At 39.4% G+C, this 24,926-nt stretch overlaps 1 protein-coding gene across 7 annotated transcripts in view; it reads right to left on the bottom strand.

Annotated features, from left to right (window-relative positions):
- Positions 1-618: 618 nt before the first annotated feature.
- The window catches only part of psip1a (PC4 and SFRS1 interacting protein 1a), a 28,173-nt gene continuing 3,865 nt past the window's right edge, over positions 619-24,926 (bottom strand). For 2 of the 7 annotated variants that reach the window (XM_063218347.1, XM_063218348.1), the window contains exons 4-18: positions 22,953-23,091; positions 21,467-21,559; positions 21,113-21,205; positions 20,367-20,414; positions 20,223-20,283; positions 18,440-18,542; positions 18,095-18,266; positions 16,259-16,362; positions 16,002-16,054; positions 15,787-15,857; positions 12,765-12,866; positions 12,459-12,660; positions 11,866-11,962; positions 1,275-1,314; positions 619-963 (exon numbers count right to left, since the gene is read on the bottom strand). In XM_063218347.1, coding sequence (XP_063074417.1) covers positions 718-963; positions 1,275-1,314; positions 11,866-11,962; positions 12,459-12,660; positions 12,765-12,866; positions 15,787-15,857; positions 16,002-16,054; positions 16,259-16,362; positions 18,095-18,266; positions 18,440-18,542; positions 20,223-20,283; positions 20,367-20,414; positions 21,113-21,205; positions 21,467-21,559; positions 22,953-23,091 — 1,624 coding nt within the window. In that variant the 3' untranslated portion in view covers positions 619-717. Of the gene's footprint in view, positions 964-1,274; positions 1,315-8,110; positions 10,636-11,865; positions 12,021-12,458; positions 12,661-12,764; positions 12,867-15,786; positions 15,858-16,001; positions 16,055-16,258; positions 16,363-18,094; positions 18,267-18,439; positions 18,543-20,222; positions 20,284-20,366; positions 20,415-21,112; positions 21,206-21,466; positions 21,560-22,952; positions 23,092-24,926 lie in introns of those variants that run through there. The other 5 variants (XM_063218349.1, XM_063218350.1, XR_010038098.1 and 2 more) reach the window with 5 other exon arrangements.

A 24,926-nucleotide genomic window follows, 5' to 3' on the forward strand; every position in this document is an offset into this window, starting at 1 on the left:
CAATCGAATGCAATCGTCAGGGCAAACATGCAGCCAGGTGGCACAGAATGACGGTAGGGCAGAGGCTAGCAGGTAACAAAGCGTGAAGCAGAGGTATGGCAGTGGCTTGAGCGGCTAGGGGGGTATAGCTAGCACAAAGTAACACTTGCCTCGCCCAAAGGGCAGAAGGGGGGCTCTGTCCACGGTTTCCCGTCCGTGAGGGGGTCCTCCACAGCGATTCCACGATTTACAACTCCGCCAGTCGTCCACCGTTTCCTCTCAGCTCTGTTCCTCTCTGTCAGGCTGCTGCTGCAGTCCCGCGTAACTGGAAGCTCAAAAACACAAGCTTTTTAAAGTGCACTCCTGTCTACCGCTACCCAATCAGTGGTTAATTACTAGAGTGGCCCACCAGTCTTTCCTTTCGTTGATTATAAACTTTTTGTGACTTTTTGTGTGTGTGGGGTTTTTCTTTTTGCAAACCTATAGCTATTAGGCTATATTCAACTGACATGATTTACAGCAGAGGAGTCAAACATAATACAAATAATAATTAAAAAAAACATCACCCAAACAATTAACATTTTTGCACTCCCTGGTTTGGAGTAAAGGGAAGGGGAGGGAATTTCAAGCATAGGCCTATTCTATTTAGACATTTGCACAGAATATTTCACTTTTATTTGTTTATAGTCAAACAAAATACGCACATATTGTATATACAGAACATGACTACAAACCATTCTAAGCATCAAACTCTGCACTCACTCTCAAGTCATTGCCTAGACAGTGGTCTAAGAAGAAGTTGTAGTCTTCTTTCCTTTCGAAAGAAAAGATGACAACATCTCTTGAGGACTCCAACTCCTCCAAGGCCTCGTGCCGCTGCTGTGGCGTCATTGCCATGACTGGGGGCATGCTCACAGCACCAAGGAGGAGCTCTTTGTGGCGGTCTAACCAGGACGCCGCCACCTGGATATCCCCGATGATCCTCTGAGGTAGACAGAGGGCGTTGAGAGAACAGTTGATTGCTGCAGTAGCCATATTTTCATCTGAATAACTAGTTACAGTGCAGTGTTACAACTTGTGAGGAGAAATTGGCTTCTCACTGCTTGTTCAACTTAAAATGTAAAAACTGCATTTGAAGGTGCCCTTGAGCAAGGCATCTAACCCCCATACTGCTCCAGGGACTGTAACCAATACCCCCCCTAGTGGCACCCATGCATCACACTAGCATTTCACATACATGCAGCCTCACAGTATGACCCACTCACTCACACCACATTAACCTAAATGCAGCATACCTTTTTCCAGTCACTGTCTTCATCCTCCGCAAGAATTTTCCTGGGAATAGAAAGACATACATCATATATTACCAAAAGTATTCGCTACCCTGCCTTGACTCACATATGAACTTGACTGCCATCCCATTCCCATCCTGCATCCCCATCCCCAATATGAAATTAGTTCGTCTTGTGCAGTTATTACAACCTCAACTCATCTGGAAATGCTACCCAAGAAGTTGAGGAGTGTGTTTATATATATTTTTTTCCATTTTTCCAAAAGCGCATTGGTCACACACTGATGATGGTGGAGAAGGCCTGGCTCTCTGCTCTAATTCATGCCAAAGGTGTTTTATTAGGCTCGGGTTAGGACTTTGTCAAGTTCCTCCATACTTCTGTCATCCATGTCTTTATGGACCTGGTTTTGTGCACTTGTGCACAGTCATGTAAGAAGAGGAAGGGGCCCGCTCCAAACTATTACCTCAAGGTTGGGAGCATGGAATCGCCCGAAATATTTTGGTATCCTGAAGCATTTAGTTCCTTTTATTGGAACTAATGAGCCAAGCTCAACTCCTGAAAAACAACCCCAGAACCATAATGCCTCCGGTCACCAAATTCCACACTTGGCACAATGCACAACAGAATGAACAGTTCTACCAACCTTCCAACCCAGATTTCCATTTCCAGATGGAAAGGTGCGATTCATTACTCCTTATTCGTTATTGAATAGTCTACGGAATACTTAATACAAGTAATGGAGTTTCATGACTCTTCTGATAGTTTGAGTCATCAAATGGCTTAGGCCATAAATATATTGTAGATATGCTTCAGCAATATCATCCTAATAGATGTCTTAGGTCTTCAAAATCTCCTCTACTGGTTGTGCCTAGGGTCAAATCTAGACAGGGTAAAATGGCCTCTTGTCATTATGCTGCAACATGTTGGAACCAGCTTCCTGTCCAAATTAGAACGGCCCCAACACTATCTTGTTTTAAAAAAAAAAAATTAAAAACAGCTTTGTTCTTATCTGCCTTGATTTTGTTAATTATCGACTATCTGTAACACAATATATATTTTCTTATCTTTTTCCTTTCTCTAATCTTAAGCACATTGAATGACAATTATGTATGAAAATGTTTGCTATTTAAGTAATTTTGATTGATCGATTGATTGACTGGATTTGTTGCACAGGTGGCATCCTATCACAATTCCACACTGGAGTTCACCAAGCTCCTGAGAGTGGCCCATTCATTGTAAAAACAGGTGCTTTATTTTATATACCATACTTTGATTTTGTTTTACGCCTTTTGATTATTTTGAGTGAGCAATAAATTAAAATATTGTTAGAATTTCATATTGTATGCTGGCTACTTTTCATTGTGTCAAAATGAAATTTCTTTAATGTTGTCCCCTGAAAAAATATGCTTACAAATCTTCAGAAATGTGAGGGATACTCACTTCTGTTACACACTGGATCTATGGTCCTATTACAAGACAGATTTTAGAAACAATTGCACATCAAGAGGGCAGAAGCACACATGACAGTCCAAGCCCTGTTTGGTCCCCACGTGTACGATTATTTTCAAAGCAGTATTCGACATTTAATTGTGCATGTGGAAAGACAACGCAAGCTCACAGACATGTGGAAAGGCAACGCAAGCTCACAGACAGAAGAAGCGTTGAACAGATTCATGCAGAGGTGCAAGAGCGAAAGCAGACCATGCTGGCTGAATTGGATTCAACGAAGTGGCTCAAGGCTGTGTCACTATGTAACAACAAAGAATTCACCGATCCCCCATCCAAGTTTGTATGCCGTTACATGCTCATGATTTGCCTTCATCCATGCAGTGTTTGATAACTACCTGTATAATCTCCCCTCTTCATTCAAGGAGGCCATGTGAGAGACCACCGAGATAACAAGCAACCAACTGATTATATCAAGTAGCAGACAGCTCACCTGTTAGTGGGGTCGTAGGCATGTGCATTTTTTGTCAGTCATTTCAAATTTGTGTTAAAGTTTGGTTTTCACTCCCAAGTTGAAGTTTAGGGTCTATAGAACAATTTGGGTTCGAGTGTCAAACACACAGATAACAAAATGGCCTGCGGGGGGCGCTCTAAAATATATAAACTGCTATAACTTTTTATTAGTTTAATCAAATTTAACATATGAGGTATGCATGGATTCAGCATTAAGAGGAGGAGCTGGTGAGCTAAGTATTTGGTTACCAGATTAAAGACACACTATGTCATAAACACACTTTTAGCCCATGGACAGCAAAATTCAGGGTTTTTTTAAGATAAAGGGTGGAAATGCCCTCCAAGTTGCAATGAAACATCATTTATTGTTACAAGTTATTGTAAATTAAGCCTGGTATATCATTCAACTTGATTTGTTCAGAATATCCCTGAAGCACAAAGATACTTAGGATACCTATACGCAAATATGGCTGCATAAAGCCTATGTGATATTTAGGACCCAACTTGCAACTTTGAGTTTATGAATTTAGGATCACGAGTATCAATTTTTTTTGATGAAGCCATATTCTATTCACACATAAAATCACAAAAAAACGTTATATCTGGAAGAAAATAAATCAATAATAACAATAACAATAATAATAATAATAATAATAATAATAATAATAATAATAAGACTGCATTTCCGGAGAGACAATGCTATTGGTATGCTTGCGGATTATGCACACACACAGAGCTGTTGTATACACACACAGAAACACGAGGGAAAGAGATAGAGGTGTGTGTGTGTGTGTGTGTGTGTGTGTGTGTGTGTGTGTGTGTGTGTGTGTGTCTCTGTGCGAGAGAGAGAGAGAGAGAGAGATGTGTGTGTGTGTGTGTGTGTGTGTGTGTGTGTGTGTGTGTGTGTGTGTGCGTGTGTGGAGATGCTTCAGGTGCCTTTCAGCAATGGGTGGGTAGGGAGAGGTAAGGGTGGGATTCAAACCTGCAACCCTCTGACAGACCAACACCCTACCCAGTAGGCCACTGCCACTTACTGACAGCAGAGGTCTAAAGTTCTACAAGGCTGCATGTGTGTGTGTGTGTATGACTGAAGATTCTAAAGGTGACAGTTTGGCAGTCAATAGCTGAGTAATATGTGCAGTCTTATTTTTACGCTGTCATATCTCCAAAAGTTTTGCAAGTTGTCAGATGATATTGACACACAAATGGCACAAACCTGCTCTTCATGTCAAAGCTGAGATCACTTTTCTTGGCCAAATGGTTCAGTCAAAAAATGGACATATTCAGGCCTATGCGCTGAGCTGTTTTTGTAAGTGAATGGGGTCACATCATAGGGATTTTAAAACTGCTCTCTTTGTAACATTTTTAAGAGTTGGCTTATGATATTCACACAGTTTGTATTCAGAGCCAATACCTCTCTGACAATGCCTTTACCTAGTTGATACAAAAACCCCAGGACAGGTCACCTCTCACTCTAACTGCCACAGTTTGTGACATTATCATCTTGACCATTCTACCATTCATTTCAATGAGGGGGAAAACAGAGAGAAAACTGAGGAAAAACAAGTCTGGTGAACGAATGAAAGGGGGTAGGCCAGCAAAAAATACTCCACCCTGAGACCTTTTCGAGCCGTTCGTTTTGGCACTCGAACCGTGTCTCTATCTCGAACGCTGCAACGATTCAAAGCCGCCGTACTAATGAATGGCGATTCCCATATGCCGAGGTGAATGGAAAAATGTAGAATAATAATAAACTGTTGATGAACAATTAATATGCTTTCCCACAAGCATACTAAATAAACTGTTGGAGAACAATTAGTATGCTTGCTGGGGGCAAGCAGAGGCCTTTGGCAAGCATACTAAATAATACTATAGGACTATTTCATACATGGTAGGCACAATCATCTGCTCTGGGAACTGTCCATTTGTTACCAGCGTAGTTGACAGGAATGAAAACCGTTCTTATTATCTGCATTTGCCAGAAATGCCTGCCAATCTGGTAACAAATGAACAGTTCCCAGATTTGGACTACACTACCAAAGATGCCGTTGCCAAAGATGTTTTCCAACTAGAGGTGAAGTGCAGCTGTACTACTTGTACAAATAGACCTGCCAGATCTCGGTGCAAGTGCATGAAGGCAGAGTTAAAGTGCACACGTCTGTGCAAGTGCACATACAATTTCTAAGACTGACCACTGACTGTTTTTGCATCTGTTCTCTGTCATAGTTATTGTAGAGTGGAGTATTGGAATATTAAATGTTAGCCCTATGGTCTTCTGTTTACTTTTTGAATGCAAGAAAAAATGATGTTCCCCATAGTATTTATCATCATCATCATCATCATCATTATTATTACTATTATTATTACTATTATTATTATTATTGATTTACTTTCTTCCAGATATAAAGTGTTTAAGTTGTGAATAAAATGATGGCTTGATTGAAAAAAAGCTGGTACTCATGATCCTAAATTCATAAACTCAAAGTTGCAAGTTGGGTCCTAAATATCACATAGGCTTTATGCAGCTATATTTGTGTATATGTATCCTAAGTATCTGTGTGCTTCAGGGATATTCTGAACAAATCAAGTTAAGTGATAACCCAGGCTTTATTTACAATAATTTGTAACAATAAATTATGTTTCATAGCAACTTGGAGGGCATTTCCACCCTTTATCTTAAAAAAGCCCGGATTTAGCTGTCCATTGGCTAAAAGTGTGTTTATTACATATTGTGTCTTTAATCTGGTAACCAACTATTTAGCCCACCAATTTCTCCTCTTCATGCTGAATCCATACATACCTCATATGTTAAATTTGGTTAAACTAATAAAAAGTTATAGCAGTTTATATATTTTAGAGCGCCCCCCGCAGGCCATTTTGTTATCTGTGTGTTTGACACTCGAACTCAAATTGTTCTATAGACCATAAACTTCAACTTGGAAGCGAAAACCAAACTTTAACATCAATTTGAAATGACTGAGCCTATTACGACCCCACTATGTGGGTTAAAGGGGCACTTTTGCCAATTTCAACATGCCGTTGTATTGCTCACGCTACCCTCGACTTGTCAGTACCCGGTGCTGCTGCATTTTTCGGCTCAACCCTTTCCGAGATCTGAGCTGTTTTAATGGGGGCAGATTTTGTTTACATGAAAAACCTTCATGACATAGGCCTACAAATATTTTCCCAAAAGGTATAGCTGTTTGCTAGTTGTCTGCTGATGTTATATAACCGTTTGGATGTTTTTGGGAATAATTCAATGTTTTTTTGAAATGTAAACAACCGCCCGCATTACAATGACCAGGATCTTAGAAAAGGCTGAGGAGAAAAAAAAATTCTCACACACTGACAAGTCCAGGGTAGTGTGAGCATTACTTGTACAACTGCATGTTTAAATTGGCAGAAGTTATCCTTTAAGTGTCTGCAATATGGGGTACCACTATCAAAGATGAACTGTCTCCATTGTGAGGAAATTTCTTAAACATTTTCAACTTCATGGATGTGCAGCATCTTCAGTTTCCAAGAAGGGTAATAAAAGAGGGGCAACAGAACTCTGTATCGAGTTCCCTGACACACACATTTACTTTTGAAATTTGATAGTACTATGCAAAGACACTTACATCATCACTTGTGTGTAACAAAATCAGATTTCCTCTTTGTAACTAGAGGTTAATACACTTTTCAAGGACAGGACTGAAACCTTACCAGGCTTCCATGTTCTTTACGGAGTAAACCAGACAGGCTGATCCGGTGGTAAAGCATTCAACAGGTGCTCTGCATTTGTTGGTCTTGGAAAAAGAGAGAAGAAAATACTCCCGATATGGAGAAACGCATTGGAAAAAATTGTTCGCCAGCTGTATGAGCCTGGAACTTCGCAGACCTCAGTTGGAGGCCCTTCACAAGATGCCAATTGGAAGCCCACAGCTGACCCCCACACAAGGAGCCTTGTATTTAACATTAAGCCACTGATCAGAACAGATGAAGAGGTTTGTAGAAATACCAACCAGGGGGATATGGTGATGATGAGGAGGATGGAGACTGCATGTTTACACAATACGTTAAAATACCTAAAATAATAACTATATCTAGAAAACATGGTTTAATACAAACATGAAGACAGTCTAAATGTATAGAAACTACAGCAAAAAAAGGGAAAAAAAAACTGGAGGAAAAAAGAATTTCCCCTCAAACTTCAGGAAACCTAGAAGACCGTTAAACTACTCTCCAAAAACTAACATTGAAATTCCATTGAAATACATTCGCTTCCCCACTAATTGTATAAATGGAAAATCATTTACCCATAGACACCCCATTAATAATCCATATTAGTTGAAAGAGAACAGAATGAGATATAGCCTAATTCAGCTTTTCCAGTAGAGCAATGGTTCTCAGTGTGGCTTTAAGGTCACATGCCTCATCATGCAACCCACGATAACAAACAAAATAAATAGATAAATGAATGCATGCATGACGTACATACGTATACATTTACATCTCTAAATAGTGACACTTTACAAGTTAAAAATGTTTGTATATAAAAACATTGAGTATTTTTAAAAACTAAAAAAATATTTTTTCAGATGGTGGGAAGTTTGTTACTGATAATGATCTATTATCCCAAATGTTTCTTTGAGGATAGAGAATCCTAGGCATGTTGTGTGTGCCATTTTTTTTGTTATTGACTAGAATTAATCATTAAAACTATTCATTATAATTTCTGCAATGTACACTGTAAAAGTGCAGTTTTCTGCCTCCACCCCTTAGGTGGGCCTTGGTTTAATGCTGGATTCCTAAATAGGCCCTCATCCATCAAAATGTTGAGAAACTACGGTACAGATAAGAAAACAGCTTACCACAATTCACTAGACGACACATATTCATTCAAGTGTGTTTTGCTGCTTTATTGAGAACAAAACGGTAACATTGTAAGACAGGCTTAAAAAAAAAACACTCTTATTTACAGTAAATGAAAACAGAGGTGTTACTTCACATGTTAAATTTGTCATAGTATTTACTAATCCACATGACATTCAACTTACTGGTCTTGTTAAGCCGCTGAATGCCATAGGAAACAAATTTGAAATGCAGTGACCATATAAATGAGGCATATACATACAAGGAATGTGTGGATTTTTCTCAAACACTTTACAGAAAGTCAACCACATCACCCCCAACTATGTCTGTGATGTTAGGCATATTCCCCCAATAAAACAAAAAAAAAGGCACAGAGAGGAGAAAAGGTATGCAAAACCTTTAAGAGCGATAAAACTTTCTCTTACACTTAAAGGCTTAAAGGTAACATACAGGATTTTGTGGTATTTTGAAGTATAATGCATACAAAAATAAACTGTATGTAGGTGGTTGACATATATTTGGCTGAAAAAAAAATGAAAGCCTCAAATTTTAGTAATAAAAATTACTAGGTTATATTCTAGCAACTCTCACATTTCCAAATGTATATTGTTCAGAGTTTTGTTTAAAAAGGGTAATTTATTAATCAGTTTATTGAATTATATATAATACTGTGACAGGAATGTTATTGTGTATTAAATTATAAAGGGCGATGATTATCATATAAATCAATTCGTCACGATTCTTTATTATTACTCAATTAAGGAGTCACATTTTTATGTAGCCTATAAATATCTTAAATCTTGCATTATTTTACTTTATCAGCTCCCATATACACAGGCTTACTAATTATTTTTCAATATGTTTTTTATTAATTTCATAATACCTATTGCGGGATAGGGCGAATTTTGACATTCCAGTTTCAAACTCCACAAAAAGAAGGCAGGAAGAAAAAATAGGGTGTAACAGTCAAATGTTCTATTAAACAGCTTCCCTGGCGGAGGTCTGCATTCTGAGTGCATTTCTAGTTAAATTCTCAATGTCACACCGGATAGCATGGTGGCACACAATATGCTGAAAATATGATCATTTACACATTTAGTTAAAATGATTCAGGTTATGAAATAGGTCAAGGTTACTTAGCTTTGACACATTAGACCAAAAAAAAAAAGTCATGTCATGTCAACCACCCACATACCAAAGGAGTGTGAAGAAATAATCGATTCTACCAACATGTGCTAACCAAAGTATAGTATAGCCATAGCATTACTGGCATCTCCTTCAGAATTAGTATGCTATCTTGCTAACACTCGCCCAACCAGTTATCCCCTACCATTCTGAGATGAACAAAATTGTGAAAAGCAGTGAAATGGTTAAATGTTTGTGTGGCTACTACTTTGAATGATGGGCAGCATGCATTTATCTGGCTCTTGTCAGACGCTCTTGAGCTTACACAAGGGTCTGGAGGATGTTTGGATTCGCCCTGCTCCCCAATCGCCATGCAGGCGGACCAATGAGGATCGCAGGATTTTCAGAGATGTGACGTAGACAAAGTGTAAACGTAGTCGAGAAGGGTAGAATAAATGAAACGCGAGAGCTATTTCACACAACAATGGTCGCTCGCATGGACTCACTCGATTCTGTTATGTCAACTGTTATTTTGATTCTGTGAGCAGTTACAGTAGCACATCGTAAAAATGTCAGACAAGTGGTTTCCCCAATCACATGATTTTTAAAAAATAAAACCACACTTTCGCAGACCTAGCAAGGCAACCAGCAAGGCGGAACAGATTAATCTAGTGACAGCCAGGTCAAGCACGCACCTCCTCCTCACAAATGAATCTTACATGGACACTTCAGAATGTTAAAAATCCCCTATGTTGCCTCTTTTTGAACTCCTCTGGGAATGTACAGTATGGGTGTATTCAGATCAAGAAAGTTTGATAGTTCACTTGCTTCACGTTGTTTTTTGTTTTTTTGGTGTGGTATGACTGTATTTATATTTAGGATAGTGATTGAGAGTTAGCACACGGGCACATTTGAATGAGCTGCAGTTTGCGAGTTCACCAGTTTGTTAATAACTCCGAAACAGCAAAGTAGGCTACATACAAAGTCGGCTTAGCGACATACTATACATAACACATTCTCAATGTCTCTGAGCCGGAAAGGCACGCGCATCACTTATGTGACAGACACGCAAAACATCTTCACACAAAATGGTCTGACACTCAATTGCCATCAGGGTTATTTTGGGAAGGGAGAGGACTTAATTAGATCAGAGCAGGAGAGGTGAGTAAGAAATGTATCGAAATGTATCTCCCATTAATTTATGTCCAATGTCTTAACCTCAGCAAACGTTTTGTTGACGTATCTCTGTCCCCTTACAGAAACGTGCAAAGCAAGAGAACTATTGGGTATTTCTGATATGAAGGCACGGTAAGGCATGTTCAAGCAGATTACTCTGCTACATGGCGCTAGGAGCATCTCTGAAGATCCTCTTCAACACACCAGAAGTAGTTTGTTTCAACTACTTTCCTGCTGGGGTACTGGAGCACTGAAATGATTTGATGATAAATAAAGTAAATGTGTCATTAAATGTTAGAAGTTTCATGAAAGCCATATTTAATGCCCACAAGCGAGGACAATCATTATCCTCTGGCAAAATCTTTTCTTGAGAACTCAGCCCCTCCCACTAGCCCCTTGGTTGAATGGGCGCAGCAGCTTTAAAATTGCAGTATGTAGGAGGGTGGCCAGTGCTCCCCATTGCCAAATTTGATCTTTTCATGAATATTTTTTAAGACATGAAGGAATATTTACTAGTATGACCAAAGTACAGTAGGTTTTGCAGGTAAAAAAATATATATTTCTGAAAATTCTATTAGGCGGGCATGGAGAAGATCCACCTTTTTCATGCATGATAAGTGCCATTTTCCCAGACATGATGAACACTTAGAATTTGATGGTGGTGGTTGGAATTCTTGAAAAATGTAACATTTGTGAATTGGCAGCATGAATTCTGGAAATATACTACTAAACATGTTACAAACTGCATACTTTATATGACCAATGTGTAGAAATGTCGGTAAGTTGTGGTATAGTAGTGTTAGAGAAGAGTACCCCACCCGACACAGGACGCCACATGACGCTCTGACCAAATTCACCCATTGCAGGTGCAGTGTCAGGTACTCTTCTCTTACATAACTACTACAACTCTCCGTCTGGCTCACTCGCTCACCCGCGCAGGCACGTAGGCACGCACAACGCTGGCCAGGTTGCCATCTCTGGTTGCTCTTGTTAATGTATCAGCACTTTCACTATATACTATTTCAAAATTGGTCTGCTGCTGTTGTTGCTCCACACACAATTTGTTGCCTTGTATGACAATGACAATAAACCTCCTGAAACTTATTACATGGATTAAGACAATTAAGTAAATACACTTTGGCCCTTTTCACTGAGGGATCCATTTATTTTTGCCAGGGGATATTTATGTCTGTATTTTGAAATAAGACTGTGTTTTGAGTTTAAGAGACCAATACTGTACATTTACACTGTTTCTTCGCCGTGTAGTTTCTTCACTCTTATCCCATGAAGATATAACCTCCGGAGAAATTTGAGGGGTGTACTCATTTTTTGTGACACTCTACGTATACCTGAATATGCTCTATATCTGAATATTACCTGATAACCACAAATACTTGTGAGAGGTTCAGAAACGTGAAATCAGTGAATACGAATGTTCAGAGGCTAATGTTGAGTAAGCAAGGTCAAGCTAAACCCTTACCCTTCCTCTGTGGTTTGGGCCTCTTCAGATGCTTTACTCTGCTCAGACTCGGGCTGCTTCACCTCTGGAACGGATTCATCACTCACATCCTGGCCCTCTGTTTACCCCCAAAAGACCAGCATCAGCATTATCAATACTCAGCACGAAACCTCCAACTAGGATTGAGAGAGTGCACATGTTCATTAAGCAGGACCTTCCTAGAAATGTAAAATATGATGCCATGATGTGTAGTTGAAACTATTAACCCATTGATGCCTGATGTTGCGTTTTGCAACATTGGCCCTGGCGCCTGGAGCTGCATTACGCAACATTCAGGCACATGAGATTTGAGACAACTTTATTAAAAATATCTGTTTGTTTGAGATGAATGAACACACGAACACATTCTTAGCGTTTAAATGCAACTTTGTGCATATTTTTATGTGCTTCAGAAGCTAAGATATTTAGGTTTTTACAGGCTGAGGGTTGCTTTTTTAAGAAGGTCTCAGGCATTCAGCACCCTTTTTTGTAGGTGCCTTAGGCGTCAATGGGTTAAGTGGCAAAAGGTGGTGTAGAGCTCCTAACTATATTTGGCAGACACAAGGGCTACTTACCCTTTCGATTGACTTTGGCTTGCTCAGCCTTCTTCAACACTTCTTTCTTGGCCTCTTCAAACTGCCTCTGCTCCGCCAGGGATTTGTTGAGCACCTGGCTCAACACAGAGTTCCCCTCCCCCTCAAGGAATATGGTCTTGAACTTATTATACAGCATGCTAGCTTTGTCCATGACGTCCTGGCTGGCCTTAAACCTGCGAATCTTAATGACAATGTAAAAATGACATGTGAATTAATAGGGCATACATGAGGCTCCTAAACCATGCCTGAGTTACAGGTGTGTTTCCAGCTCTTGTGCATCAGTACCATTTTAAGCGTGGCTATAAGCTCACAGTTCTTCACGAGGTGCTGGGGGTTGACATGTAATGAACTCAGCTCATCCAAAGCACCCAAGCATCTTTTCACATCCTGACAAAAAAAAATAAAGGCAATTAATCCTTTAGCAAATACCATGTACAGTTGAAGACAGGTTTTAGACAAAGACGGTCACACTTGTGGCTTTCACCCATAGGCAATCACGCACCAAAACTAGATAGACTCAATAGTCCAGTCAATCTAGAGTAACATTTCAAATGGGACAAATGACAATCATTAAACTTTTTTGGAATCCCTTGGTATATCTGAATGACATATTAAAAGTAAAAGATTCATGAGATCGCATCTACTTGAATATGTGGAAAAATATGCATCAGCGGGCTGAACATAAAACAAATGGCAAGTTAATGATTTACACACTGCTTGCAAAAGACTTAATTTATTAGGAGCAACGTTTCGATCATAAATCTTCTTCAGGCATCCTCTATGATCGAAACGTTGCTCCTAATAAATTAAGTCTTTTGCAAGCAGTGTGCAGATCCTTTCCCGCTCCTACATGTGACAGTTTTTTGATTTGGCACCTGCTGATGCTTTTTTGCTGGATGTGCGCACTTTCCACTACACTCTAAGTTAATGATTTATACCTTTTATTGATACTTAACCCCCCCCCACACACATCACATATGAAAAATCACCTTCATCCCTTTAGTGGAACATACTTTCTTCGAAGTCAGAAGTAGCACATTTTCAACGCATTTTGCCATTAAGAGGGAAAAATCTGCTAATTTTGACTTTGGAAAAAGTATGTTCTACTGAATTGACGAGGGTAGATTTTTTTATACAGTTAGGGACATAAATATTTGGAAATCTGCACAATTTTCACCTTTTTGGTGCTGTACACCATCCCAATGGATTTGAAATTAAACAAACAAGATGTACATTAACAGCAGACTTTCAGCTTTAATATGGGGGTGTTTGCGTCCAAATCGAATGAACTGTGAAGGAATTAAGACATTTTCTATCAGTGCCACCCCATTTTTAAGGGACCAAAAGTAATTGGACAGTCTAGTATTTATACATCAATCTTTCAATTTTTTGGTTGCAAATACTTTCCAGTCAGTTACAGCCTGTAATTTGCAATCCATAGACATCAATAGACACTTGGTTTTATCTCTGGTGATGCTATGGTGAGCTCTCTATTGCAACAGTCTTCAGTTCCTGCTTATTCTTAGGGTATTTTCCCTTCAGTTTTGCCTCCAGCAAGTGAAATGCTTGCTCAACCGTACTCAGGTGAGGTGATTGACTGGGCCATTGGATAATATTCCACTTTTTTGGGGTAGAAATGGCTTAGGTGCTTTCACATGGAGCTTTGGGTCATTGTACCTCTGCACTGTGAAGCATTGTCCAATGAGTTCAGAACCATTAGGTTTAATATGACATGATAATATAGCCTAAAAATCTTCAGAATTCATCCTTTGGCTTTTGTCGGTAGTCCTCATCATCAATAAATACAAGGGGAAAATGGTATTGACAGATATGCATGCCCACACCATAACACTACCACCACCATGATTCACTGATTGGGTGGTATGCTTTGAATCATGAGCAGTTCCTTCCCTTCTCTATACTCCTTTCTTCCCATTACCCTTGTACAAGATGATTTTTGTCTCCTCGGTCCATAGGATGTAGGTCAAGACCTATACAGTCTTTTAAAGATGTTGTTTGGCAAAGCCAAATCTGGTATTGCTATTTCTGATGCAATCAATAATTTACATCTTTTAGTAAACCCTCTGTATTTCCTATGGTGATGTGTTCCTCAATGTTCTTGATCTTTTTCTTGATTGTTGCCTTGGACATGTATCCACCGTTCACCCGGACACTGTTCTACATCTGGCCAACTGTTGGGAGATGGGTTTTTGTTAACCAGATACAGAATATTGTCTGTCATCCACAGCATTTGTCTTCCATGTCTGCCAGGTAATTTGGTGTTGCTCTGGTATTTATTTTTTTCCAACATTCTGAACTCTTGAATTAGTCATATTCAATGTTTCCCCATCTCTCAAATGGGTTTGTTTTGATTTTTTTCAACCTTATGATGGCTTGCATCACTGATGGTGACAGGTGGACTTTGGATCTCATGGATATTCCGTAAAAATATATGGAAATGCAAATGGAACACTTCAAATGAACTCTAAGACCTTGTATTGACATCTTTGTGATGGTGTAGTAAGGGAATAACACACATCTGACTGGAAAATAGCTGAGAAGCCTACTGTCCAATTACTTTTGATCCCTTGAAAAGTGGGCAACACACACAAAAAACGTTGCTATTTCATTCCTGTTTATGCGATATGGATTTTAACACCCTCACATTAACGCTGAGAGTCTAGAGTTGATGCACAGCTTGTTTGTTTTATTTCAAATCCATTGTGGTGGGGTATAGGGTGGAAAAGGATGATGATTGTGTTGCTGTCCAAATATTTCTGGCCCTAACTGTATGTGATGCAGAGTGGTTTAAAGATCAATATAATGTATGAACCAATACTATTGCAATTTGTTTTACGTTTGGTCTGTTACCACATACTTTGTAACACATGTCAGTAGATATGACCTCATTTGCATATTATGTACTCATCATATTTCAGAAAACGTGCAACACAAGAATATTTGCCTTAATGTGTGTTTCCAACTGTGAACGCTCATAGTTTAAACATTTTAGTGCATATCTCCTATATGTCTCCCTATGGACAAATGAATGGGAAAGCTCCCAATTTTGACCTTGAAAAAAAATGTGTTCCACTGAATAGGAGTTGGTAGATGTTATGCAAATTATAACTAAAAAGTAGGAACCGTTACTATTGCAATCTGTCCCATGTTTTGCCCTTTTTGGGCAAGATTGACTGGACTACAATGCATGGCAATAAACAGAGAATATTTCATTAATTCAAGAGCTGTTACAAGCACTGACTAAATCAAAAGATGCTGTCTAAATGGTGGAATACAAACAACCCACCTGATTGTCTATCTTTAAAGACATCTTGATTTCTCCAAGCAGTCTATGAAGACGATGTTCAGTAGATATTTCTGAAATGCATGAAGCTTGTTAGAGCAAATTACAAATATGAACACTATTTCTCTTCCGTTGAGTATGAGGTGAAAGGTGAAAGCTTTTGCTGTTCAAAATGTGAAAGAGGAAGGGCTGTCCTAACCAGATAATGTTTAATGTACCTTTTCTTTTGTCTCCTTTATGTTCATCCTTCTTGCCATCTTCTTTTCCTAATCTACAGGAAAAACAATGTCAGGAAACAAGAGTCTCACTATAGTATTGAAGAGGAATTCATGTCAGCGACAAAGCATAGTCTGTGTGAATGCTCACTAAATATGCTAATCATGGTGCTCTAATAACCTTTTCCTTTTCCCTCAGCAGCTTCAGGACTGACATATTTCTAGTGCCACAGAGTATGGGTGGAGGACTTGACACTTACTCTTTGGTGTCGTCTGCTTTGCGGCGGCGATCGTCTTTTTCAGAGTCTGTGGTATTCTGCTGAAGTTTCAGTGATTTGCGCTTTCTAATCGTTCCACTGTTTTTCTACAGGGATTTGAAGGTACAGTCAGATCCAAAGACATTAGGACATTGGCATTGACATTTCATCATATACTATTTCATTATACACCATCAAAATGGATTCAAAATGACAAACATGATGAGCGCTTTAACAGCAAACTTTTAGTGTTAGTTAAAGGGCATTTACAGCCAAATAATATTAATGGGACAGAAGCTGTGACAAATTGTAAGAGCCTCCTGCTTTAAAAGAGACCAAAAGTAATGGGACAATGGGCTACTCAGCTGGTCCATGATAAGGAGTGTGTGTGTTTTTCCCTTAAATTATCCCATCAACTAGAGGTTGACCGACATAGATGTTTCAGGGCCGATACCGATATTAAAGGAATTGGGAGAACGATAACCAATATGCGCAACCAATAAATGAGAACATTATAATTCACGTAATATTAAAAACAGTACATACTGACAAATCTTCATATCCATTAGGTCTGTGTTAAATTGTAAAATGTAAAAATGAAAAGTCTTGGGACCTGCCAGCAGCATTCGTACAAACATAACTTAGAATAAAATGAAAAACCTATTCCATGACTTTAAACAGACTTAAGGCCCACAATAAACAAAAATAGAAATGTTACCATCGGCTAACTAGCTCTGGGTTTCTGAATGCAGGGGACTTAAGCAGGTGAGGTACAGTATGTAAAAAAAATAGCGCGGAGCATCATGCTTTAACACCATTTAAGCCATTTCACATCAGATTTCCCCTTTAAAGCTGAAGGTCTGCAGTTACAGCACGTCTCATTTCATTTTAAGAGCATGGTGACAGTACAGAGCCATTAACATGAATATTGTATCAATGTGCCAATATACATGTCCTTCTCAAATAATTAGCATATTGTGTTAAAGTTCATTCTTTCCCCATAATGTAATGATAAAAAATAAAAACTTTCATATGTTTTAGATTCATTGCACACCAACTGAAATATTTCAGGTCTTGTATTGTTTTAATATTGATGATTTTGTCATACAGCTCATGAAAACCCAAAATTCCCATCTCAAAAAATTAGCATATCATGAAAAGGTTGTCTAAACAAGCTATTAACCTAATCATCTGAATCAACGAATTAACTCTAAACACTGGTAAAAGCGTCCTGAGGCTTTAAAAAGTCTCAGCCTGGTTCATTACTCAAAACCGCAGTCATGGGTTAGACTGCTGACCTGACTGTGTTTAACATTGAAGTCAATGGCAGTGGCATTGCATGAGGGTTAGGGAAGCCCAGATATCCTTGATGCTTAGCTGTCAGCTGTTTTTTGTTCTTTGATCTGGTGACCCACACTTCCCTTTTCATTATACCCCATAGATTTCTATACCACACTTGGGTATTTTGGTGGTTATGGACATTCTAATTTGCCAGAAATGAAACCCCATTGAAAGTCAATGGAATGTTCTGTCTGGTGATTTAGAATGTCCATAATCACCAAAATACCTAAGCGTGATGAGTTTTTTGGGTTTTCATGAGCTCAATGCCAAAATCATCAATATTAAAACAATACAAGACCTGAAATATTTCAGTTGGTGTGCAATGAATCTAAAACATATGAAAGTTTATTTTTTTATCATTACATTATGGGGAAAAATGAACTTTAACACAATATGCTAATTATTTGAGAAGGACCTGTATATGGAAAAGGAGCCCTCAGTAAACTACTCCTTTCATGTTTTGCTTTCATATTTGATTAAGATAGTATTTTCACTTACCTCATCCTCTGAGTCAGATGAGCTCTCCTCTTTGGCTTTTTTCTTCCGCTTTCCCTCTGGCTCCTTCTTTGACTCTTCTTTTCTCTTCCGGCTTTCCACCTTCACGTCATCCTCCTCTTGGCGTTTGCTTTTGTCATCAAATCCTCGCTTCCGTTTGGGATCTTCCGTTTCCCTGTTACGTAAGCCATACAAAACAAGTATGTGAAATTATACTAAGGTGGTTGATACGAAGATACGGTCAGAAAGACATTTTAGGTACTGTCAGACAAGCATTTCCTTCATCAAAAAATTTAACTCTCACACACTTAGCTACAAGTATAGCGGAACCGTCAGAAAGATTGTTACATGTCACTGTCTGATCCATTGGCCTCGTGTGATGCTTGCTGTTGCAGGAGGAGCAGTTTCTCAGCTTTGGACTTTCTGCCTCGCCGCTTTGGTGCATCTCCACCTGGAAGCAGAAAGTGCACACACATTAGGGTTGCGCAAAAAATCGTCACCACAATGCATCACAATACTTATTATCATGATATACTGCATCAATTCATGACAATGTATCGCAATACTTATTTTCACTGCATCGATTCATGACAATCTATTATTTAAATGAAATACTAAAATTGAATTTGCCACTGGCTATTTTGTTCAGTAGCGAGTAGGTAATATTTCTGTTGTGATGAAAGCGCTCTTCCAGATGCTAAAATGCTTAAGTAAAATAAATGGACTTAAGAATGCTATTATTCATAGAAGTGAATAGTAAATATCGTAAAGCATCGCAATAGTACATGAATCCCAATGCATCGAGATCGAATCTGATCAAGGCATGTGTATCGTGATGCGCATCGAATCGTGAACCCTTTGCCAATACCCATCCCTAAATCACCAGAAATGAAACCCCATTGAAAATGAATGGGGTTTAATTTATGTTGAGTTAGAATTAAACTGTTGAGTTAACACCAAAACGTGGCATGGAAATCTTCGGGTATATTGAAGAGGGAAGTGTGGGGCACCAGGTCAACAAACAAGAACAGCTGACAGCAAAGCATCAATGATATCTGAGCTTCCATAACTCCCATGCACTGTTTTTGCCATTGACTTCAATGTTAAACGCATCATGGCCGTTATGTAAGGAATAGCGGACGACGAGGTGTCCCGATATCAAGGGAAATAATGGACGAGGCGGAGCGTTCTAAACAGCCCGACGGCGCAGCCGAAGGGCTGTTCGCTTCGCCAAGTCCATTTTCCCTTGATATCGGGACACCTCGAAGGCCGCTATTCCGCTTATCACCCGGTTACCAGCATTTAAGTATTCATTTATTAACATGTTGATCTAAGGCTTCGTGAGAAGGTAGATTCACCACTGCGCTTGGTACGTTGCTATGGGCACCACTTCCTAATCTAGTGAGACGCGCCTCTATCGGAGGCATAAGGACGCGCGCAGAATGTTGGGGTGACTTGACAACCAAATGCGATAGAATTGACGACTGGGTTTTTGACTTGACAACCAGATGCGATAGAATTAGTAACGGGGTCTTGACTAGACAACCAGATGCGATAGAACTAACGACGCGGTCTTGACTAGACAACCAGATGCGATAGAACTAGTAACGGCACTTCGCCAGAAAGTTAGAAAAGAAGCAACTTGGACGCCCGCACGCCCGCATGACATCATAGGTGTCCTGCTACCGGGGAATAAAGGACACCTGCTCAGCCAATCAGAAGACGTTCCGTCTGCTCACTGGGTGATAAGAAGACAGAGAATGTCCTAACCAAGTATTGAACATTGCATGTTATGTAGAAAGTACCAAATTTCAACTGATTTAATGTGACCAGAATTTTGATGAAGAAAAATGTGATTTTATTACAATATTCTAATGCTGCGAATTCCCCAATTTATGTTTTTTTTTAGCTGGAAGGCCAACGTACAGTATATAAAAAGAAAAAAAATAATGATTGGAATAGTTAAAAAACTGGGCCATGAATCTACAATCCATGACAGTTTAACATTATTGATGGAATTATGGAAATAAATCAACTTTTTCATGCTATTCTAATAAAAAGGCCTGGAGCTGTACATACTGTAGTATTGGTTAGTAAGACAAGATAACTGTGAAAGTAACAGTGGCCATACCAGGTGGGCTTGATGAATGAATGTTGACACCCTTCTGTTCGGAGTCCTGATCTGCTTCCCCCTGTTAACAGGTAAGCAGAAACTTCCAGTTTGCCATACAAACAAGATGTGCCATTATCTTACAGGTTTGATTAACTGTACTACCTTTGTCATTCGTCTTCTTTTGGGCTTGGGTGGGGTGTCTGTAGAACCCTGTAGCAAAAAGGTAAAATCATTTTATAAAGGTTCAAATTTCATCGATTTCTTATTGATTTTAATTTCATGCGTCCGCTATAAGGAGCTATTGACAATAGATCATGCGTTTGAGTAATTGAAAATTTTTGTTCTGCTTAGGAAAGGCATCAAAAAAGCTCACGTGCAAAAAGGATGAACATTATTTATTGTCAATTATTTATCTATAATTGTATTATTTTACCATTATTATTATTATAATATACATATTAAGGAAAGAGCATTGGCACATCAAGTTAAGTTGGGATTGTCATAACGATGAAATAAGAACACAATCTGTACTGATCATGGCTCAGGTAGAAGAGTAGACCGCTGCTCAGGCAGTACAAGTCGTACTTCTCTGCACTGGAAAACGCAGGAGATATGCTATAACCAGCTCTCCATATGCAGAGAGGCAGAGGTGAATATGCAGTATAAAGTCTCAGAGGAAACTCTAAGAGAGTGCACCAACAAAAAAGCTACCTCTCCTCATCACCATGAATGCAACCTTGTCCTGGTGACTGCCAACACAGTACCATATGGGAAATAAGGCCGTTGTAGCAGCAGCTTTCATACACAGTACACAGCATGCAATCCCCAATCGGAATCATCCCCAGCAAAACCACAGCAACACCTGTCCATTGGCCACCGCTCCCAATCATGCAGGGGACAGTACGTACTTCCTCAAACAGGGGCCCCTGCCCTGACAACTCCATCTGCCCTTCCTCCTCCTCCTCCTCCTCCTCCTCCTGACCCGCTTCACTGCCAGACACCTAGGCCAAAAACATTAAACACAAGGGGCCGCACGATGCAGGCATTAAACACAGGGCCTAGCTTCCTAAAGGGACCCAGTAGCATCCAAATGCTTAAACATCATGAGGATCCGTGGGACAGAGGGTCTTCGGTACAGAGGCAAGCTTGTCAGAAGACTTGCACTGAGGGGCAGACCTAGCCTTCAAAGGAAAGTTTTCATGAGGTTGAACACATGACAATCACAGGCAATTTGGTTTGCAAAATTGACAAAGAACGCCCACCTTCCTTTCTTTATCACCACCATCACTTTCATCCTCTCTCTCGGTGCTGATGTTGGAGTCTTTGTCTTCCAGTGACTCAGCGGACATCATCTGCTGAAGTGAAAAAGTATTGAGGTATTAGTGGCAAATTAATATTAGAGGGAGGGCACTGGTGTACTTTACTTTACTTTATTTGTTCAGGACATTGCACATTAATGAACATATACATACATGTACATACATGTAAACATGCCAGATTGTAGCCCAATGGCTAATTTCCATCTGGTGTCCAATAGGCAGGCTAGATGTTTACAAGCAATATACTTTAAAATAAAACAGACTGTTAGTAACAAAAGAAATAAAACCCACTACAGAAGCAAAAGGCATGCATGTAAATAAAAGGAAAAGAGAAAATAAAAAGGTCCCAAAAAATAGGGCCATGTGTTATGCGAGTGTGTGTGTGCGTGTGTGCGTGTACACTGTGTAGAGGCTCAGACCATCAGTGTGAACATGTTTGTTGGGCTCGAAGCCACTTTTTATACTCCATCTTAAAGGTGGCTAAAGAGGGACATTCCCTTATATGCAGAGGAATGGAGTTCCATAATATGCCGCCTTTAGTGTAACAAATGTACATGCACAGTTTTGATGCCCTTCTCACAAATCTAAAATGTGCTGTGAACAGCCATGAAAATAAAGAGAATGCACTGAATGAGAAGGCGTGTTCAAACTTTAGGTCTGTAATATTACTCTTTTATAATTCTCTTTATTCTCGTGGCTATTTACAGTACAATGTAGACATCAAAACTATGCAGAACACATACAGAATTATGTGCTTAACAAAAAATATTAATTCTAGCGGTTGTCCAACAGCGATGTCAGCTGTCATTATTCACCATTGCAGAAATCCAGAGTTAGGCCGTGATCACACTGGACGCAGACTTCTGCTTACAATCCGCGATGCGCAGGCGCGTCGAGCTGATTGATCAGTAGTGATCATATCGAGCGTGGATGACTAGGCAGCGTAACAGCTGAGCGGTCACTTGCAACGTTATCTATGGTGTTGTGTTATTTGAGTGTTGTGAAAACATACACAAACATCTTTGCAAATTCATCTATGTAAAATGGATGGAAGACGAGCTCTCTTGCGCTCCTGAAGTTGGATCATAAATCTGACATGAATTTCGATAACGGTGTCATAATAGAACATCTGGATATCTGCAGGTGACTTGGAGCGGATTTTCCGCCTTGAGTTGAACTTTTTTCAACTCAATCTGCCCAGCGCGGAGAGGCAGAAAATCCACAATGCGCCTTGCGCTGATATTGGATGCGGAACACGCTCATTTGCATTAGTAAACAATAGAACACATCCACCTCCTACTGCATCCAGTGTGATTTCGCCCTTAGAGAGTGTGAAGACTGGAGTGTATAGCTTAGAGAAAATGTACGCTTAATGTGGATAACGCCAGGTTGTGGGTACACTTGCTTCCAGCTAAGATTGAACAGGTACCTTTGGTCCACCCAGCTCCACTGTTGGGTTGTTTTCAATTTCCCACAGCCCCTCATTGAAGCCTTTCCTCTTATTTGGCTTCCCATACTTGTCTTTGTTGGGCAAGTATGGATAGATGTCTCGAGGGCCGAGGAACGCTCTGTGGTAATATAAAGAATGTGGAAATCCATTAGATACACACAGTGAAAAGCTGTATCCTTGTGGTCTTCAAGAAACGGGATGCAAAATCTACATCATCCCATTTGCTTAGCAAGTTACGCACCACATAACGTCCATGCCGTAACCTAGACCAAGGGTGTACGACTGAAAATTACAGCGAGCCAAAATTGAAATATGCAATGGCATTGCAGGACAAACTCAACATTTCCCCAAAGATGAATTTGTGCATGCACTTACTGCTTAAAATAATAGGCACATTTCAAAACACTCACTCCCTTCATATGTGCCTGTACCGCACATAGAGTATGCAGCTATATTATTATTACAGTGGTATGAAAAACTTGGGCACCCCATGAGATATTGTAAATTGCTGTGGTGTCATAAGACATCACACAATAGCTGCCACATTTGCTTTTCTACAGATATGTAGGCATGTGACTGCATTCCCGACCAAAAGCCGAAAGAGTAGATTTATATAGTTCAAGTTTTATTGTATCACATTAAAATGTAAAAAAGAGAGTTTGGCTATAAATCAATAACCATTTTAAAAATAAAAGGGTGCCTTAACTATTGCATTCAGTTGCAGCAGATGCCCTTAGTTCTTCCTTGGAGAGTGGCAACATAGGGAGCTCTGAACAACTGCCCACTGCCCTCAAACGAATATAATGCATTAACATGGAACGGGAGAAAGGTTCAAGTTATCTGGAAGGTCTGGACAATGTTTCTCTATAGTCATAGGAATGTAAACATTGGAAAACTTAAAAATGGAAAGCATGGAAAGGCATAAGAATGGTCCTTGTGAAAGGAAAATATTTTTTTGCTGGGAAAAAAGTTTAAAAAGGCACAAGTGAACAATGGCAAGTTTGGCAACAGACAAGCCACATTACACATCCATTGAACTACAAGAACATCTAGCTGCTGACTGTCCAACCTTCTACATGGTTCCCTCAGCAAATACTTTTCACTGAAAAAAAAACCCTCATTAGATGATGAAATAGGTTTTCTGTAGTCACCAGATATTCATACTACAGTATGTTGAAAAACGTGACCAAAAACTCATCTGGACATGCTAAAAGCATTTTGGGAAATCATAATACGGTGAGATAAGACTGAGCTAGTTATTTGACCATAACAATCTGGGGTTTGCATGACGGCGGAAGGTGTAACCTGTTAAGTGTCTGCGTGGCTAGCATAGGCCTTGAACACCTCACTGTTTTGTTGTTCAAATATCAATATTGAAGTGCTGAAACGTTACCTGTATGTCACGATTTAACACATGTTAAAATTAAGTAATTGCCAAATATGAATAAATAATAAATAAACCAATGTAGTGATTTTACAAATAGGTGCCCAAACTTTTTCATACTACTGCAGCGTTTCATATTTGATCCCTTGCTGATTTTGTTGGTTTGCGTTCTAATAAAGACATGATCAGTCTGTAGGTGTATTATTTCAAACATGGAGAGACAGAATATAAAAAGATAACTTAAATAACATTTTAATATATTAATTGATTTAGAATATTTAATTGAGGGAAATACGTATTTGATGAACCATCAAGAGTGATGGTCCCACACACTCAAGGCTGCTGTAACACTTCATTCAGTCAGGGTTTTTTTTTCTTTTGAAACATGATTTTTTTTTTTTTAAAATTTAAATGAGTCTGTGACACCAAGCTCCCGTTTCTCTTATTTAATATGTGACTTTTCGGGCAGCATGCCCTTCATCAGACATCATCATCTATTTTGACACCTGGCTTCCTTTTGAACGGCATCTTCACACGATGGAGAAAGTTAACACTTGTACATGCATCTT

Source organism: Engraulis encrasicolus, chromosome 16 (genome assembly GCF_034702125.1).
Source record: "Engraulis encrasicolus isolate BLACKSEA-1 chromosome 16, IST_EnEncr_1.0, whole genome shotgun sequence".
NCBI lineage: Eukaryota > Metazoa > Chordata > Actinopteri > Clupeiformes > Engraulidae > Engraulis > Engraulis encrasicolus.